The sequence below is a fragment of the Rhinolophus sinicus genome, linkage group LG07 (assembly GCF_036562045.2).
Source record: "Rhinolophus sinicus isolate RSC01 linkage group LG07, ASM3656204v1, whole genome shotgun sequence".
NCBI lineage: Eukaryota > Metazoa > Chordata > Mammalia > Chiroptera > Rhinolophidae > Rhinolophus > Rhinolophus sinicus.
The window spans coordinates 3,681,290-3,702,141 of record NC_133757.1 but is presented as its reverse complement, the minus strand read 5'-3'; the positions used below and the strand labels follow the sequence as shown (position 1 = coordinate 3,702,141).

General features: G+C 46.3%; 1 protein-coding gene across 1 annotated transcript; it reads right to left on the bottom strand.

The window, feature by feature from the left end:
- Positions 1-7,498: 7,498 nt before the first annotated feature.
- On the bottom strand, positions 7,499-20,735 carry CLRN3 (clarin 3). Its single transcript, XM_019728347.2, has 3 exons — positions 20,355-20,735; positions 13,423-13,602; positions 7,499-9,324 (listed from the first exon to the last, which is right to left on the bottom strand). Exons 1-3 carry the CDS (start codon positions 20,581-20,583, stop codon positions 9,044-9,046), a joined length of 690 nt encoding a protein of 229 aa, XP_019583906.1. The 5' UTR covers positions 20,584-20,735; the 3' UTR covers positions 7,499-9,043.
- Between the last annotated feature and the right edge of the window lie 117 nt (positions 20,736-20,852).

The following is a 20,852-nucleotide window of genomic DNA, read 5'->3' as shown; positions in this document are numbered from 1 at the left end:
CACACCCGCCTTCTCTGTTATCTTCATTTCCTGCATTTTAAACATAGAAACAAAGAAAATTGGACTCCCTCCACCTAAAACTAACCTCACAGAAGCCAGAGCCTTCAGAGAATATTCTAGAAGCAGATTCCCTTCAAGACCAAATGAAAGTCTTGTGCTACAGGGCGTTTGGGTGACCTTCCATCCAGAGCATCTACTACAACAGAATCTGGCTCGTAATTTTAAAACCTAAAATCAGATTTACATTTAGTGCAGAGCTTGTTTGTGTACCACCAAACACACTTCCAGTCAACTCAGGGCAAGTCCGCTAAGACAAAGAAAATGTGATTGCCAATAGTTTACAAAAATCTACATTTTTTTGTAAAAACATAATGGAACCCTCAGAAAAAAATAAAAAAATAATTCTAGATAATTCTAGATAATTCTAGATTAGGGAGAGGGCCTTGGGTGGTAAACACACAGAGACTGAGCGTGCCGTGGAGGTGGCCCAGCAGATGGCAGTGTGGGCCCTGCAGGCTGGGTGCGGGCCAGACCCACTGGAAATGGCAACACTTCAATGCCTCTTGTTGAGGACTCATGAGATGGTGACTAGATTTTTCTCTAACCCAGCAAGCAATTATCCAAATATGTTTGAACGGCGATATAAACTCCAAACCTCAAACTAACTTGGGTTCTTGACTGGTCTCCATGGATCACATTTTGGTGAAGGGGTCTTTGCCCAAGTCTGAGAAGCTACCTCCTGGGAAGTGAATGATAACAAATTAAACAGTAGCTTATCTTTAGGGTCCAGAGCCTTCCTGTCCCTGACTATCAATCCCACATTGAAACCTAATTGATGGGAAAACCAAAATGGGGGTGTGACACTTATTTAATAAATTTTATTCAGCTCATTTATTCCCAAATGACAGAGTCTGGGTTGGAAATATCTACAACAGTAGTTCTCAGAGTGGTCCCAGACTTCTGGGATTCCTGAGACTACTTCATGAGGGCTGCACGGTCAAAACTATTTTCATTATAAGACTAAGATGTCATTTGCTTTTTGAACTGGGTTTGATGCTTGAACTGATAGTGGAAAAGCAATGGTGGGCAACATTGCTTGCATCTTAGCACAAATCAAAGCATCCATGTCCATCTGCACTAGACGTTATTGCATTCTTCACCATCACATACTCACAATGTGAAAAAGAAAAAAAGCCAGTTTTAGTTAAGAACAGCTTTGATCAAAATATAAATACACATACAACATGTTTGCTGCTTCCTGAAGGACTATGATTGTCTCCAGGAAGAGCACCTGTGCAGTTGGTTGAATTGTGAGCTAAACTAACTGCCTTTTTCATGGAACTCCGTTTTTATTTGCAAAAATGACTGATGAACTATGGTTATTCAGTGTTGAGTATTTGGCAACATTTTCTCAAAAATGAACAAAGTGTGTCTGTCACTTCAAGGAAAACAACTGACAGCAATTGTTGCCCATGGTAAAATTCGAGCCTTCAAGTGAAAATTAGAATTCTGGAAAACTTGTCTCTGCCATCCTGAGCTTCCCAGCTTCCCAGCACTTAAAGATTTTCTTAATGAGATTGGTGGCAATATTAACAAGTGTGAATTTTCAGTGTTTATAATGAATGGGCGACACTGGAAGATCTGCGTAAGTCCGTTAACCAGTATTTTTTAAGTGACTGATATTTGATGTTACGAAATCATGCATGGGTTAAAGATCCATTCACAGTACAAAAGAGACCGATATAATGTTTTACTGCAACAGAAAAGGAAAAATTCACTCACAAAGTTTCAGATTCCATATTGCAACTGACCTTTAAGCAATGACCCCTTGTCAAGTTTTGGTGTAATATCAAAGAACACCCATGTCCACAGTTATCTAGAAAGACCATTAAACTACTCCTTCCTGTTCTGATTATATCTCTATGTAAGATTAGATTTTCTTCAACCAAAACAATCTGTCATGACAGATAGAAGACAGAAGTAGATGTGAGAATCCAGCTGTCTTCTATTAAGCCAAATACTAAAGACATTCATAAAATATGAAAGAATGTCACTCTTCTCACTAAGTTACTTTATTTTAAAAATATAGTTATTTTTCATTAAAATATGTTATTTGTATTAACATGCAATGGTTTTACTATTTTTATTTTTAAGTAAATAAGAAATAATTATTGTGAATACTTGGTTTTAATTTCTAATATGTTAAATATCAATAGAGTTGGCCCAAATTAACAAAAGCTTTTTAGGGTCCTCAATCACTTTTAAGGAGTTCTGAAACCAAAAGACTTGAGATCTCCTGATCTATAGCTATGGAACATTTTAAATACCATCGATATCTAGGACCCCCTGAAAAAGTGATAGAGTATCTACCTTGCTATCCAAATTCTCTACAAGTTTTTGTTTGATTGAATAAGTCCATGATGGCCAAATTTTCATGGAGGCATTAAAGCTAGACAATTTACATTGGAGGTGGCAATTTATCAGTGGGTTTGGCATTAACTGACTTGGGTCAGAATATAGTTATGAAAACCTTCCAAAGGAGCTTCATTTACGGCAGGGTGTGGGACACCCATGGCTTGGATGCTCAGTAAAAACCACAGAGCTCCTGGATGGATGATCTGGAGTTGCCTCAATAGTATGCTACCAGCTCGATGGTGCCTATGTGTAAGGGGAAAATGCAGGTGGGGGCGGGGGGTCTGGGAAACAAAAGTGTTTTGTTCCAAGATTCCTCATCCTGGAACACGAAATGGATTTTTCACGTCTTGTTGAATATACCTGATTTTTATCGTCACTCATTCATTAACTTTGTTACGCAAACACTGAAGAGAATGTTTCATTATACAGCAAGGTGAGATCCCCACAGTGTAGGCTCATTATATCTCTCGTGGAATAAAAGCATTCACAGAAATAAAATTTTTATAGAATGTTCCCTGGAAAAGGCTTTTTATATGCATCCTGCATATTTGGAATTTTCACCTGTTCAGTTTTGGTGTTTATGTAAATGTTTCTTAAAAATATATATATAAGTTCAAAGTTAAGAAGTTAAAAAGAACTAAATTTTCTCTTACCCTATTATTTATTTTATTTTTCAGCTGAGGAAGCAGAGACGAGACAGCCACGTCTTTGCTATATTTGAACTGCCCTTACTCCTCACTGTGACCAGGAGGTTGGATCCGATCCTCTGTAAGTCCCTTTGCAGTCCTGGCTTGGGGGGTCACAGAGTTTGGGGTGGAGTCAAGGCCTTCCCAGTTAGTTCAGGTTCTCCTCTGGGATGCTCCCACAGTGCCCAATAGTTCTGCTTCCAAAGCATCTCGTCACAGTGGACTCAATGTCTGTCTGTCCAGCGGTACCGTAAGCTCCATGTCTATCGTGCCCATTGCTGGGTTCCCAGCTCCTGCCTCACGTCTTAAATAGATGAAGTGCTCAATAAATATTTGTTTGCTGCTTATTTGCTGAAGCCCAAGTCTCTTAACACATCAGCGTGTGCTTTTTGCCCAACACCACCACCTTCAATAGCAGGCTTAATCCCTACTGTGACTGTGATGGAGCCATCAAGAAGGGGTTATCTTAAGTACATAAAGATAATATGCAGTGCATGGTGTCCGGTGAAAATGGTTCAATTATTAATCAAAAGGTGAATGCTTACCCAATTAAACACTAAGAATCCAGCATACTCAGTTAACCTCAAATGCCACATACCTGGGGAACTTCTGACAGATACCAAAGTCTAGTGTTTGGATGTGCACTTGAGACTTTTTACAACCCTTTCATGTGCACACACCGTGTCCCCTGTAAGATCATGGGCCCCAGCCACGTGCCTCTCTGGAGACATGAGCAGAAAGTCTGCGTTAAAAATCTCAGTTCAGCCTCTCCTTTGCTGTAGGACGGTGGACACACCATTTAACCAAGCTAAGCCTCAGTCACTCATCTATAAAGTGAAAATTGGTTTATAGTTATATAAACCAATACATGCTTTTGCCGTGAGGATTCAATGACATTGCGCCTGTAGAGCATTTAGGGGTGCACACACTGACAGACAGTAAGGTTTGTTGTGGTTGCTGCTGCTGACAGAGCCAAGGGACCACGACCCACTCATACTCCCCTCTGGAAGACCCTGCGAGCACGCCACCATCGCTGCACACTGAATGAGAAAAGCAGAAACTCCCCCTCCCAATGAGTGACTTACGAGTTGAACATTTTGTTGAAGTGGCCTGCTTCAAGATAAGCAGACGGGCAGAGCATTCCACAGAGGGTCAAGGTTAGAAATTAAAATCTTCCTCTCTTGGTGTGGGCTGGGAGGCAGGAGACAGGAAGGAGCTTTGTTTTTAAAATAGTTTGCTTAAAACTAAATAGAAACAAACTCATAGACACAGAGAACAAATTGATGGTTGCCCCGGGGGAGGCAGGTGGAGGACTCTTCCAAAAGGGGGAGGGGATTAGGAAGTACAAACTTCCAGTTATGAAATAAGTCATGGGGATGTAACATACAACACAGGAATAGAGTCAATAACATGGTAATAACTATGCCAGGTGACAGATGGTTACCAGACTTATCGTGGTGATCATTTTGTAAGGTACGTATATAAATGTTGAACCGCTATGTTATATACCTGAAACTAATATAATATTGTATAAATTAATTAAAAACAAATATAATTAAAAATAAATTAATTAAAACATGTATACAATAGTTTGTTTAAAATGAATAGTCTTAAAACACAATATACTTCTATCTAAATTGTTCTTTTTTACTAAACATTTAAACTTGTTGAAAATGAAACTTGCATGGTCTGAATGAAGCCTGTGTCACTTACAAATTCTTTCTTCCTTTTTTAACTAGGACATTGTCTGAAATTCTAAGTGATACTATAGTTATGTTTCCGAGTCTTTGGGCAGCTTGAGAACACACAGCAGGAAGAGCATAAGGTACATGGACAGACTGTACATCCTTCAAAGAAGTCCTGCTCAGGGCCCTTAGTGCTTCACAAAGTTCCCACATATCTCAGGTCTTCCTTGAGCACAGCTTTAATAAAACCAGTGACCTGGGCACATGAGTAACTCTGGCCTTGCCTTAGGATTTAAGGAGCTCAAAGTCCTTTGATCACAGGATCTGCTGCCTTCTCTGGGTGTGTATGGGAAAGTCATATCGGGGAGACCCCACCCTTCCCAGCTCGGGTCAGCATCCAAGCCTGGTCAGGGCTTTATTTGAAACAAACAGGGTGCCTTTGCCTAAGCAAGCGGCTCCTTTTGATCTCAGTGGACGAGGTCCGTTGTGAGACCCACAGAGCAATGAAATGAGGCCCTTGATCACACTTCCTGTCTGGGACAGAACGCAAGGAGCAGGGACCTTTCATCCTTTGCTCCCTGTGTTCTACCCCCAACCTTCACTGTCAGCCTTTTGCGGAATTGAGTCAAATGCAGATAAAAAGGAACACGAGCCCGGCGACCTGTTTTTAGTCCTGCTTTGCCACTGGCCGGCTTTGGATGTTGGGAAAGTTTATTAACCTCACTGGGCTTAAACAGTTTGTTGCTTGCTCATTTACTACGGAAAACAATTAAGAAGGCCTGCAGCAGCTCAGGGTGGGGACACCCTCTCACCGTTAGCCTCACAGTTCTGTGAGGGAGGGGAGCTTCTGACACACCTGGTCACAGCTCCTCCTCACAACCTGAGAGCAAACCTGCTATTGTTATCCCATTTCGCAGAGGATAGAGTGAGGCTTACTGAGATAAAGATTAACTTCTCCACCCCAGGCAACTTGACTCCTGAACTTTCCTGCTCAATCCTACACTGGTGGTCCTTTCTATTATTTACTTTTTAGTCATGAAAACAGAAGCTCAGAGAGGATCAGTGAGTTTGCGGCTAGGAGATGCCAGAGCCGTTTACACCTGTGTCCCCAAGTCCTGGGTGGTGGGGCTTTGGGGCTGAGAACAGGGAACAAGGACTAGAGAATAGATCCCTGGCTGAAGGATTTCTCTGCCTGAGGACCCTGGGTTTCTGGGTCCTGGGGTCTGGAGAGCCCAGAGGGACTCAGGGACCAAAGATCCCCAGCTTCCCACCACATTAGAATTTCAGAATTAAACTCCTGACTCTGAGCTATTCTGTCCCACACATGTCACACCTGTGGCCTTGTCCATGTTATAGAAAGACATCAGATTAGGTGACTAAGCACCTGGCTTCAAGTCTGCTTACTAGTCTTATTGTGGTGATCACTTAATGGCTGGTTTTAGCAGAAGAGAAAGATGGCCCGGGTTTGGCACTGGGCAAGTAGAGGGGTGCCAGTTCTGGAACTCTGCATGACATCTGCCTGTCCTTGGCAGAATCTGCAGGTTTCCAGGTCTTCCAAGAGGCTGAACATCCTCAGAAGGCGGGAGGATGCTGACGTGTCTACCTGTATGGCCATTTGTCACATACTGAGGTGCCAATAGTGTATGACCACGTGAGGCCAGCTGCAGGATCAGTATTTAGACCCTGAGGAGTGTCACACCCAAGGAGATAACTCTCCCTGCCCTGCCTAATCCACAGGATTTGTTGCGATGATCAAACAGCATTATAATGGTGATAGCAAAGCTTACTTGGAGGTTACCCCATCTCCCGCTGTCTTTGCAAACATCCAATCATTGGGGAAGCCCAGTCACTTCAGCATTAGTGAAAAGCATTAATTTCCCTAAAGTAATCATCATAGACCCTATGTTCTTGTAAAATTGAAGAGCACGATATCTTATGTGATTTATTTATTTTATAAATATGGATGGACCTTGTCCCCTAATTCAACATAATAGGACTACATCGGTTAAGTAGGGATCCTAGTCTGAGCCTTGAAACAGCCAAATTCCACAGAATAGATCAGACCTTCAAAATAGTGTCATAGGTGGTTCCCTTACACAAAGAATACGCTGCACATTTATTAAGTAGTTTATACAGCAAATTACTATTTAATGGAAGGTTTTTCCTTGGAAAAAAAGGTCAGTAGCCTTAATTGTACCCTGGACACTCATTGAAAGGCCCATCTCGTAAGCTGGGGCACAGACCCGAAGGGTACCCTCAGCACTGCCTGTATTGTGAATTGTCTTTATGTTTTGTTCTTTCTAAACAAAATCTCAACTGAATTCTTCACACACGTGGTCTCTTTACCTTCTACCTTTAGACATAACAAAGGAGCCATTCTCTTCATCTCCCAAATTGTGAAATGTAGTTCCATTTACCTGATTCCTACGTTCTAAATGGTTCCTTAAAGGCCACCTGTGATGTAAGGATTAAGACAGTTTGTCCCCCAGAGAAGCCAAGCTCTGCTCAAACACTGATGAATCAATGCAGTCTTTACATCCTATTGCATCCTTTGCACTGTCATGTAATGTGAGTGTTGCCTATTTATTTAGCAATCGCCTGCATGGATGTGTGGCCCATATCTGTTTCCTTGTCATGACTGGACACATTATCAAAATCTGATATAAAATTCAAAGGACACAAATGTTTTTAGCTTCAAAGAATTTAGAAAACTTTTACTGTTGATAATCATGTTTTAATGTGTTCAAAGTTTCACAATAAGTTAATTTATTAGAGTAACATTGACTTAGCAGGACTTTGGAGTGAGAAGCTAGAGACAAGTGACCTTTTCCAGAAGAGACATAATTTTTGAGTAAGCACCTGTTTCACATGGAATCTAATAACCACTTTTTGAGTGTCTGTCTGGACTGCTCAACAGTAAGCACCGTGGGGACAGGTACCCAGCTTTGCACAGGCTAATCACATCACAGGTATTCAATACATGTTTCTTGAATGAAAAAACATTATTCATACAACAGATTGTTACAAAAACAATAGCAGGTCAGAAGGTCATTAATTCCCGATCGCTTCATAAAGGACACATCTTCCTGCCCCAAGAGCTTACACTATGTAAATCACACTAAGGGAATTCTGCTTCATTTGGCTCTGGTTCCACGAAGACATGGAATTTGACTATCTCAGAATCCCATCAGTGTTCAGCCTGACTGACTTATGGGCTATTCAAGCCCAAAAGCTCCTCAAAGTGATTTTCTGGAAGAATACACTACTGGAAAAGTAGGTCGAATCCATTCTGGGGCCTCTTTAAACTTTCCTGAAAAAAATGACACCCTGACCCAGTTTCACCCACCTATGCCTAGAGGGCACCCAATGCCTGCGTTCTTCATGTGCCTTGGCTCTGACTCAAGGAAAGCCTGCAAACAGTGGTTCTCGAACCCTTCTTCCTCAGCTCTGCTGATGGGTGAGACACTCTCGTCGGACCAATGACATCTGTGTCGACACCACAGCAAGAAAGCAGAGGGTTGGTTGGAGGGATGGTCGCTAGAACTTGTTGCAATGTTATATTTCTATTTTGAATGAATTCACTACAATCCTTTCAAACTGAAATATGTTTAGCCTCCTTACCATATAGGTTGTAGGTTTGTAATTTTTATATTTTCTCTATCTTTTCACTTTCAATCTCTTCCCCACCTTGGAACCTCAAAAACGGGTATCAGCACTTCTACCCACCACTGGGTTTGCTATGTCAGTGAGAGAGGGTCCAGAAGGCCAGGTCATTCACCCCAAAGTCTTGCTTCCAACACCTGTTTCTAGAAAGATGAGTTCTGAATCCCTCTGTACTTGGAAGTCTTCATTCACAGAGTGAAATAAAGAAATGCCTGGTCTCTCCCGACAAGAATGAGATCACAGGTGCTCACATGCTTTGAGCTACTCAAAGGAAAGGTGCGTGATACAAGCCTTTATTATTTCAGAGGGTGAGACTGGGTCAGAAGGGTCCACATAGTCATTGGACCACTTTGAATGATACATAGATGGAGAGCTTTCCCTTTCAGCTTCCCCACCCTCGTGGGAAGGACCTTTTCCCAAAGGACATCATTTATATAGAAACTAGTGTCATGAGATACAAAAACTATCACAAAATGACGGTCAATCAGGGCTGCACTTACCCACGCTGATTGTCCAGACAAGCTAACCAGTTATTGTTCAGGGAGCTGACATATGATAGACTAGACCTAAGGACAATATGACGTAAAATAGAATTCAGAATAAAATGCCATCCCTTGGAGCATATTCCATTGGCTTTCTCTGCTCCTGCTTCTGCTGGTATCTGGCCTTCTGGTAGAAAAAAATGATGACCACGGTGATAATATTTAGGAGAATGATGAGCAGCAAGAGCCAAAATGAGTACCCGTATCTGTGGGTCGTTCTTCTGTCAGTGGCTGGTGAAAAGTGTGGGTACAGTGTCTGGGCCAAATCTTCCGAGAGGTTATTGGATTGGACGTTCCCCACACACAGTATCATGGCCAGGAAAGTGAAGGATGCTGAAAGAGTAAATTTCATCAAGGATATGGTGAGACACTTTGCAATGTCACTTTTTTCTTTATGGCACATGTACTCTGCGGGCATTCACTGAATGTCTACACTGCTGTTTACACTGTTTTAGGCACTAGGGAATGTAAAAGAAATACCAGACACAAGCTTCTCTGACCCGCGTGCCTCACCTTCCAAAGGGAATAAGCTGTAGACCTCCGGTTGCTCAGGGCTGGGGATGGGCCGGGAGCCCGACGGGGTGGCAGTTGAGGACACAGGGCTTCTTCCTGAGGTGACGAAGTGCTCTAAACTTGACTGTGGGGGTGGCGCACATCCCTGTGGGCACACTAAGCTCCACTGCAGGTGTACTTTCCATGGGTGAACCGTGCAGAGTGGGAATCATGCCGCAAGCGAACCGTTTGAGAAGGACGCGGAGGTTCCCGTCTATCGAAGCCGGGGTTTGACTGAGCCATGTGGTCACCATGGAGTCCGTAGGCCATGAAACTCTCCCTCTGCTGACATTTACCCAGAACTAGACGGCTCTTTCGGCATCAGACATGTCCTGGCCATAACCCACACCCAGGAAACTTTCTAAACAGCGCCCCCGAAAGCCCTAATTACAGGCTTTTGTGTGAGGAGAAGCTTCAGCTGTCTTTGATGACAGACTCTGTCCTCAGTGGGATGGTTTTACTTCTTCATAATCTTTACAGACAAAACCCCGTCCTCTGATGCCCTATGCGTCTCACACCCCTTAATTTTCCTTCATTACGCCCTTGTGAAGTGTCTTCTAAAAGCTTAGTCACAGAGGGGCAGCCTGAATACAGGGTTAAATAACTTCTTTTTAAAGTGGCTGCACATGGCTTTGATTTGAATCGGGAGGGGTCAGCGTGCAGGCACGGGTGCTGACCCGAGCCCCTGAGGAAGGCCATGCGTCGCACTGCCTGCTTTTTGGCTTTCTGGGACAGAAGGGGCTGAGGAGAGAGTTCCTGAATGCTCAGGACTCTGGCCTCCCATCCTGGCCTGTCCCCATCGTGCTCTGTGACCACCACATCACTCTGTGCTCTCTGGGGGCCTCGGCTGAGGAATAAATGCGTTGGAGCAGACAGTCTGCAAAGTTCTCTCCAGCACCGAACTCTCTCAGTGGTCTGGGTCAGGGTCAGGGTCAGGCCACGCCAGGCAGAGTCCTCCGAAGGGCAGACTAGGTGGGGCCAGAGAGCACAGGAGCCCAAGAGGTAATACTGCTGTGTTCCTCCTGGAAGCAGACCCCGCTCCTCTTCCTTCAGAAACAAGCCAGGAAACCCCTTCCTTTTCTTCCCTCAGCCAAGGAGAGTTTGTCCAAATCCAGCCCTATAGGGCTTGCTGTCCTTCCCTCTGGATCCCTGCAGTCAGCCTGACCCTGCCCTCAGCCCACAATGACCCAAGGCAGCTTTGCGCATAAAGTACGCCTGCAGGCCCAGCCTCAGTAAACCAAGAGGCTTCACTAAATTCTCCAGCCCGGGAAGCCCCGAGTGATGAAACTATGGAGTCCCCACAGGCAAACTCAGATGAAAGTCTGGCTTAGGAGCACGGGGTCACAGGGCTGCCAGGAAGTTCAGAGGGGCCCAGATGTGAAGCCAGAGCTCTTCCTGGGCCTTGGGCCCCAGTCAGAATGCAGACCTCCTCCATACACATCAATGTCTCAAACTGCTTTTCCGCCCACCCTACAGCTTCTCTCTGGGAGTCAGAACTTGCCCAAGCAGGGAAAGGAATGTGGCAGGAATTCTCTCTCTGTCAAACAATTCTTTGTTGTGAGAAGTAGGTGGAGGTGGAGGGAAAATCTGCAGGCCCCCTTTTTTCATGTTTTTCTCCACAAACAGGCACTGGGCCCCTATTGTGTGCAAAGTCAGCTTATCCTCAGCTGGGGAGGAAGAAAGGCAGCCTTAGGGGAAAAAAGGGTTCCTTCTGGCTGAGAGGAAGAGCTGGGCTTTGAACCCGAAGGCTGTAGGCCCAGCAACAGGGGCCCCACCTCTGGTCTTCCTCTCTGGTACTAGTGCCTGATTTTCCTCTCGGAAACCACCCCCACCCCCAGCCCCAGCCCCAGCTCCCAGGTAGACCAGTGTCCACAGCCAGTCGGTGGGTCAATCAATCCGAGAATTCAACCCTGCAGGCCATGGAGATGGCTCGAGGGATGGGGAGACGGCTCTTACAGTGGAAGTCAGATTTGGGGAAAGAAAGACTCTTTTCTCCTGAGGTTGTTGCAGTCAGCTGGCAACGAGCCAAGAACGGCTGGCAGCCATGTCACCTGTAAGAGTAACAGCCTGGCTGCTTAGTGATAGAGGGGACACGGGGGACACTTAGAGTCAGTGCACTGAAGGGAAGCAGAGTCCTGGCCGTGGGAGCTGAGACCCTGAATCCAGCTGTACCTGAAGCTCCTGCTTCCCTTGACTTGAATTACATGAGCGAAAATTAAAGTAATTATTTTTCACCTTGGCAATGAGTGCCAATGAGTCTTGCTGGCCTCTGGTTTGGTTGACCGAGGTCAAGGACAATCACAGAAATAGCTTGAGAAAGGAACCCTGGCATTTGGGGGAGGATATCTGAGCTGGTAACCAAGTCCCTTAGCCTTCTGACCCTGTTCCACTGTGAGACAAGGAGCAGGAACACTCATTCTGCAGGACCAGTGTGCCTGGCCCCTCCACTTGAGGGGTTGCTTGTTTTCACCACCAGGCAATATAAGCACGGAAAGGGCTAGGCATGCATGAAAGTGGCTAACCCAGCCCGACCCAAATCCTCAGTGTGAGTGTGCAATGCGGCCATGGAGGCAGGTTTGCCGGGGACAACCCCAGTTCCACCTATTGTCCTGGGTTAATGATTATGAGTTGCTCTTTTAAAAAGTCCCTGTTTGATCAGTGAGTTGCATGGCTCTCCCATATCCAGGCTGTGCTGGGGCCTGCTCACCCATCTCCTCAACTGTTAGCTTGAAAAAGGCCACAGTGGACGTATTTACACACCTCAAATTGGCCAGTGCTGCAGTTGGCGCCCCTCCACCAAGAGCTGGTTGTTCATGTTGGCTGGCACACCTCTGCTCGTGGCCACAGCGCAGAGGCACAGGCGCCCCTTGCGGCCACCTGCACCGGGCTAGTGTAAGGATGGCCTCCCCAGAAGGACAGGAGGAAGCTGCCCTGAGCCCCTCCTCCAAGGCTGCCTGCAGCCTTAATATCCAGAGTACCTTGCCTCTGCTTGAAAGTTTCTGGCCTGTGCTAAAAACACCACCTGGAATTTACACATTGGTGGGATGGGCTTCTTCAGGTCCCTTCTCAAGATCAAGCTTTCCTGGTGGAGAGAGGGAGAGGGCCGGAGTAACCTGGCTGCCTGCCAAGGGCAAAGAGGCACCCACTTGACCCTGCCTCTGGGCAGGTGTGGTGGCCACAGAGCCCTGTGAAACCCCAGAGAGAATCAAACCTACTGTGACTCAAGCAGGGACCCACTTCCTATCTGGGCTCCAGCCCCCACCCCAATACCTTGCCCAACAAACAAATAAAATAACCTAGCAACACCCTGGGCTCACAGGTCACTTGAAGAGAGGGTGTTGGCCCCAGATTCTCCTAAATGACATTCTTGGTGGTTTTCCGTGGCACAGTCATGCAGATGTGTCACGGATTTTAGCCCAAGGTGACTGTTATATGGAGGCAGGGAGAGTAAACAAGTGTGTGTGTGTGTGTGTGTGTGTGTGTGTACTTCTATACATCACACAGAGCCCAATTTGGAGTTAAGCACATAGCAGGAGCCCAGTGAATGTTTCACTGATTTATGTGTTTTAATTAACCTCTTACATTAGATCCTTAAAAGCTAAGACTGGTGTATATCATCGATTTTAACACCTACCCCCCCACACACTGCTTGCCCCTCACCAATGCATTTCAAACAGGAGCTTATTTCCAGAGATTCTTAATAATGCTACCGATTTAGAAAGATAACCCCTAACCCCCCACCTGCGACTCGCACGTAGCAGCTCCTAATTTCCATGGCTTGACTGTGACCATGTATGTGAGCGTGTGTGAGAGCGAAGCAGAAAGACAGGCAAAGAGGTCGTCTTCTGACGCAAGTACCGTCTCCTGGGTGATACTCACCGCTGAGCCCACTCCAGGTGAACACCCCAATGGGCCCCAGGAACGTCTGGTAGGGGTTGCTGATGCTGTTGTAGAAGGTGAATCCAGAACTCAGCAGCGAGGTGGACAAACTGATAACCAGGCACAGGATAACCACCAAATGCAGAGTTTTAGGGGAAGAGTCGCTCAATGTCCCTAAAACTAAAACAAAGTTTGGTCAAGTCCATAGCGCAAAATGCAAATACCAGCTGTGGGCCTGAAGGCCCTCCACACACGCCCCAACATTGCTCTGCGTTCTACCCACGTAGGTACTTGGGGCAGAAATGGTCCAGCGGCATCTATCAGGGGTCAGAACAGGAAGGGGTGAGACCTGGGGATCCCCACACACTCCCCACTCTAGGCCGGTCCTTGAACCTCAGCTTGAGAGTGTCACCGCAGTGCTCCAGATACGGGATCTATCCCCATTCTAGAGTCCCCTAGGAAAGCACGTGTCCTCCTTAATAAGCTGCTGCAGGGCTGGACAACCTTCCCTTAGAATGTTCTGGCCCCAGACACTTTCCAGTGCGCGTTGTCACAGATTCATTGCAGGCTGAGTCCCCTTTGCTCTGAGCACTAACTCTGCTTCCACGTGGAGATACTTACAGGGTGGGCCACCCTGAAAACCTGTGACACTGAGGATCTGTAAACCCTGAGATTTCTGAGATGGAGCCAAGAGCTCGGGGTGGCCGTTACAGAGAAGGCCAGGAGGGGCAGGCCTAATGGAGGTGACCAGGGACGTGGGAGCCCAAGTCTGGCCCTGGCGACAGGGAAATGACTTCTATGTGTGCAAATCGAGGTGTGGGCCGCGCTTCCAGGCTTGACTTTCCTGGAGCCAGAGGAGACCCAAAGCCCACGTGGTCAAATGAGAAAGGTGGCCTTTGGAGAACCATCCGGTTTCTCTCAAGCTAAATTTCTCTTCATTCTAACAACATTTTGTAACATTTGCCTATTTTTCAGTGCAAAGGAGCTCCAGATACGGCTTTTGAAAGACAGGCCGTCCTCCTGTTTCTAGCCACCACATCCATTCTCCCTGTACCTGTTTCTTCTGCCCACTCCCCTGTTTACAAAATGAGCAGCACCAGGGGTGAGCCGTCCCCACATTCACCTGAGACCCCAGCCATGTGTTTATAAAACCTCTCCAAGGGCTGCCAGTATGTTTTAGGTCCTAAGGAGAGTGCCACCATAGTAAATAAAGTGTTTACCAAGATATTCTGTCAAAGTCACAATGACATAAGGGAAAAGATTTCAGGGTCCATCACAATATACCAACCAAATCTTCGGGCACTGACAGGTATGAGAACCATGATGGGGGTGGGTAAGAAAAAGTAAAAACCTCTTTCTACCTCCAGTCCTGTTGGCCAGGCCCCAGGGAGACAGCAGGCAGCCTCTCACATCCTCACGAAAGAGCAGCTTTAAAGAAGCAGCCAGAAAGTCCCTGGAAGATTCAGGGGTGGGGCAGTGTTCCTTCTGCTCTCCCTCGTGAACCACAGTCTTTCAGAGAACAGGGGCCCCCGGAGCTGGCAGAGACCCAAGGGTGCAGTGTGTGTCCCGGGAGGAGCTGCCAAGCCTCCTCCTGAAATGTGTCCTGGTAGCAAGGAGCCCTCTGTTTGCAAGGTGGCCCTTTCCAGCACCGTGTGGCCTCAATCATTTAAAAGTACTTCTTTGTGTTGTGCCCAAATATTCATCGACGACTTTTGTCCAGGGTCCTAATGTCCCCTTTGCAGCAACACAAACTCCACTGGCTCTCCCTGGTGGCACCTTTGCTTTCCATGTATTTGAAGAAGGACCTAAGCCCACGTCTGCCGCTGTCCTTCCAAAGCTGCTGCCAGCCCCGCCCCCGCGCTGCCCACACTTCAGTCCAACCCCGCTTCTCAGAGCGCAGTACGGTCACAGCACTCCCAGCAGCGTTGGGTTCAACCTGTACATGGATCTGTCCTCTCTCCGTTTTGGAACCTCTACATTCTATGAGTTCAGGTTCTTTTACTAAATCAGCAGAGGGAGACAAATTTCCTGTCATTGGACAAACAGTGGGCACGACATTGCCCTGGCCAGCACATCTGCCATCAGACATACCTAGATATTGGGCGCTTATGGTAAGAGCCTCATGCAGAGAGAGATGGCATCCTGACAGCCATGAGTGACAAGTGTCCCTAGACAGAGCAGGGAGTGTAGGGAGAGGCTCTGGGAACAACCCTGGGTCTTGAGGGGAGTGATGTCAGGCTTCCAGCGCTGAGAGGAAGAGAGGGGCATGTGGCAGCGAGTGTGTGCAGAAAAGAAAGGGGTCGCCAGGGAAAAGCACGGGAGAAAGGAAACGTGGCCACCGCCTCCCGACGCACAGCCACACAGCCCTTGGAATCCCAGGAGACCTGAGAGGACAGAGGGAAGTTATCAGTTCAGCACCCTAGAGACGATGACTTCCCCGCCCTATGCCAGAGAACACTTTGCTTCACTCAGTGAGATGGGCCTGGGAGCAAAGTTCAACTCATATATGTTCTGTCTCCTCATACCCAGTGATGCCAGGACGACTTTACAATTTCTGTGAATGACCCATAGACACGCTGAAATTCTCAGCACAGCCCTCTTACGTGGGATGTTACTCATCCCATGTAAGAACCCTAACAGGGCATTGGTTAACCTAAAAACGTAGTCCTGCCTGTTGCCCATTGGGGATGTGTGGGCTCTGAGGGACCCCCTGCCCTCTGCGGTGGCCACCCGGCTGGGACTGTCCCGAAGGCTCTGACCACAGGCTGAGACTCTTGCTTCTCTGTCTCACCGTGAAGGAGTCATATTGTTATAATTTAGCGCACATCAGTTTTGAAACTAGTGGCAGGTGACACCAGAGGAAGAGGAGGAAACTGGGAGAAGCCAGACACACCTGTTCAGAGGTGCAGGGTCGATGCTGCACATGCTTCAAAACTTAGTCACCAGAGGAAGAATTGCTTCCCATCCACACTCACCCAGCAACTCCTTGGGCACAGGGGGAGACTCTGGGATCTCACCAGAAGCTACCTGGGGGCTAAATATGAACCCTCCTTAGCCAATAAGAAACACTTTGGGGACTGAACTAGAAAGCAGAAATGTTAGGTGAGAAAATGGCATTGGTCCCCGGCATCTGTGGGTTTCTGGAGAATTGTTCTGTTTTATATGCTTACTAAAAGCTGTAAATGGATGTTTATTCACTTTTTCAGAGTAAATTACAGTGTGACAATTAGGTTTAGCTTTGTTTTTTTGACTGCTGGTAAAATCTAAGAGATATGGTTTTTCAAAAGGGAGGCTATTTGGAGCCTGTTGACTCATACTTTTCTGTGTATTAATGTGACAATTTAATCTTAATTTTAACTGCCGTATTTTAAAATTATATTTCAGCATTCTGAATCCCCTGCCACACAGGTATGACAGCTGTATCTCCTCTCCCCACCCTGGCTCAGAACTCAGACAATGGAAGCTGGAAAATCAGTGAAAGTTAGCAAGAATGAAAGAACAATAAACCCCCAGAGCATCTGACAGCTGCTCTGTGCCTACAAAATTAGCAAATATACATCCCGTTCCTTTTTCTTCCTTTTAGGGGCCAAGCTTTGGAATCGGGAAAAGCACCTCACAATTGGAACTAATTGCCTGGATCCTGGCAGCCCCAGGAGAGGCCGTGACCCCCACAGCTGGGTGGGTGGGCAGTGTGCAGACAGGGTCATTGGGACACCCAGGCTCCCTGTGCGTGGGGAGGTAACCCTTCAGGACCCACGTGCCAGCTGGCATTTCTAGCTCTGGTTTCCTGTAAGTCCTCAGGAATCGAGGGAGAGCTGGTGGCTTTGTGGGTGGGTGGCAGCTGCCTCTACGCCCTCCTCCAACACCTGGTCACCAGGGAGCCTGGACTGGTGGGCTCCTCAATCAGTGTACCCTCGGAGGAGCTTGTTGCGTCCACAGAGCCCAGAGCATGGGAAGTCCCAGCTGGTGTGCCCAGTCTCCTGGAAATTTACCAGGGTTCTCTCGGGAGAAGAGTGGAGAGATGCCTCTTCTGTCCCCGTAAGCTCCACCTCCCAGTGCGGTCATGTCTCTGGGGGCAAATAATAAGTCACTCCTTCCCCGAAATGTATGAGAGAGGTACCGTCCAGGGAAGGGGCGGTGGGAGGGAATAGTAAGGAAGGGCTTTTTGTAAATTTGGGAGAAACAAACCTCATTTGTTCTCCTTGCAATTAATTGACTTTTGCAGCAGATTTCCTTTCTGAATTACTTTTAGCCTGGGATAAGAGTACAGTGTTGAGGTCCCTGAGGACAAATGGGGATGGTGGGACAAGAGACTGGTTGGGATGGAACGCCCCTTGCTGCACAGGCCCCTGCATACACCTTGGTCCTGAAGTTCTTGCAGGGTGGGTGCTACATTTAACTGATGGGAGGTCTTTTTTCTAGAAAAACTAGATGGTGATTCCACCAAGGCCAGGAGCTGTGTGCAATTCTCCTCAGTATCCAAACCCCTCACTCACGTCGCAGCTGCTCAGGACGTGTTTTTGAACGGAAATGAAATATCCAGAACACTTGAAGTAGCCAAGGCAGCGTGGTCACTGGTGGACACAGTGGACCTGTCGCTTTCCCTCTGGATATTGGACATCCTGGGACACCTGTAGACAAAGCCAGCGGGTCTCCGGACCAGCCTGAGCTGCCCAAGCACTGTGCTTACACAGCGGAGTCTCCTCACCGGGTCTGACTGATCATTTTCCCCAACACTTGACCGATTGTTGGCTGAATTATTTTAGCACTTTGAAATCAGCCATCATCATTTCCTCCTGCTTGTTCATGTCAAGATCTACAGCCTAAATTGGCACAATGTGATAAACGCTATGTAGAAATAGAACTGAGCTTTGCAATATTCATTACTCTTTGGAGATTTTTAGTGTGACCTCATCCGTGCCAAGAAGCTGACACAGTTGAGTTCTCAAGTGGAAAAGCCAACCCACCATGGCTGGGGAGGAACATGGCATTGACACCGCTTTTACGGTGCTGGCAATGATTGGCTTCTGACTGGAAATAAGCCCCCTGTGGTCATGAGAAGCCAGCAGGAAGCAGCCATGTCTCACTGCGACACTGCAGCTTTGCTTTCCAGGGAAGCATGCGTGGGTCTGCTGCAGCTGGACACACGATAGATGTTCTAGAGACGTGACTTTCCCCCTTCTTTTCCAGAGAACTGTTGATAAGTGTTCCAAGTTCAACAGTTGCTAAAACCATCAGCAACGAAGCACCCGGAGTCCCTGAGGGGGCATCCCTAGTAGATGGGGGCAGCTTCACTGACGAGGACATGGCTTCTCTTCCCCGGCGCCTGGAGGCTGACAGTGACTTGAGGAAGTTGGATGTGGCTCTCCAGGAACAAACACTAAAAGGAGAGCCAGGCAAAGCCACGCACGTGTTCCACCTCCTGCGCACATTGCAGTGGGTGCCCGCTTGGCCCTGCCGCCTCCAGGGCTGTCCTTGACCACGCTGTCCTATTTCAATGCCACCATGGTTCCAGCACACCTGGGGCTGCAGAGCCACACTCTGGCCTACCCTTGCCTCCTCTGAGCTTCCTAGCATTAGGTAGGCGGGTCTGTTAGTGAAGCCATTTATTGCAAATTGGAACCAACTGGTTCCAAACAGACACTAGGAGAATAAAAAAAAATTCACAGGGTGTTATCTCTTATTTTAAAATCTCTAAATGTGTCTGGAGATTCAGAAACTAGTACACCGTTTGGTTTTGCAAATGCTATGTTCACAGTGCAACTGAATCTTTGAAAGTCTTGGTTTCTAGTCTTTGCGAGTGGGGAGGGGAGCAGGGAACTGCAAAGCAAGTATTCCTTGTTCTCCCGAGAAGCTGAGGCTGGTGCTGGAGGAGGTGTGACGCTGCTGAATCTGCGGGGGAGACCTCGTTTTTGGTAACATCTAAAAGACAAATTTATAACTTGGAACTATAACCATGTTGCTCTGGATTTAAGTATCTCATTTCATTAATAAAGTCACAAACAAGAGCTAGAGACTAGAGCGAGTGCCTAAGGCTCAAACTCCTACCACCATGCATTGCGCAAGGATCAGACCCCACATTTGTATAAGGTAGAAACTGATGTGTAATTATGAGTCAAGAGGAAATGGCTGCATGATACCTGGCGATACCTGTATGCAACACTATACGAAGCAAAATCCATTTCAGGTGCTAAATAATTTAGTGTTGCTTTTAAATCTAGAAAACATAGTGGTATGTAGTCAAACTTCAAAAGTCAAAGAAGTAACTAATTCAACTTATTCTCAATGAATTTTTATTTTCCACTCATTGACAGTAAGTAGGGCATTATTATGTAAGAACTCAGAAAAGGATTTAGGAGTTCCTGTGAAATATATAATCATTAGAATTAATGGAAATTTAATATCATATCCAACAACAATGAGATTTAGGGAGGTAAAACTGCAAACCCAAGTTGGTTAAACAAATGAACTTGAGATAGAGGAATAAGAAATGGACCACATTTTCCACTTTAGTTTTTCCTCACACAGATACTGTTAATGCAATTGTGCCCAGAGGCTGTTGTTCCAACTAAAAATCCATAGTGTATACAGTTAAAAACTGTGTCCCTACTGGCTGTTGGGTACCATATTGCTGCTGCATATCTTTTCTTAATGATTTACTTGCCAATAACCTCACTTGAAGCTCTTAACTGAAACACAGCCTATGCTACAATCAGATGGCTGTGCTAATAAACACAACCGGAAATAAGGAGGCTGAAATGAAGATACAGTGAATTTTCAAAATTGAAGATATCTGTTCATATCTAGAGCCCAACTCGAAGCTTACAAGGAAATTATTTTTGAATGGTTACATGGCTCAAATATAGAATGACATGAATGTTACCCAGTTCATTCAATCTCACTATCCCCATTCACACGAGTTTTTCATTTACCTGCAAAATCTTTGTCTGGTTCTGCAAGTCCATGATTCAGTTCTTGAGTGCTGTGACCATGAAAGAGTCCGTAGTTGATCGCAATGCTGCCGTTGGAAGAAGAATCCTTAACGGCGACTATACTGCTGATCCATTCTCGATTCCCAAGAATAACACAAATCACAACAAAAGATCCAAAGCTTGTGAAAAAGCTTGCTAAGAACATCAATGTTTTCTTTGTCGTGGGCATTTTCTCAGGAAAAAAAGGGTCCTAGGATAAGAAATATACATATATTTTTATAATGTTTTTGGACCTTATCATTTGAAGTCCAGAATTTAGAAATGGAGTCTAATAATTTGTTGTAAACTATAAAAGCTCGCTGTTCATAGGAAGGGTTATGCTAATGAGCATTGGACTATGACCATAGTCATAAAGAATTACAGGAGCTGAACTTTGGTCTGGAGTAAGAGGTTGCTATGGATACAGCCAACCAGCAGAAACAAGGGGTGGGCATGGTC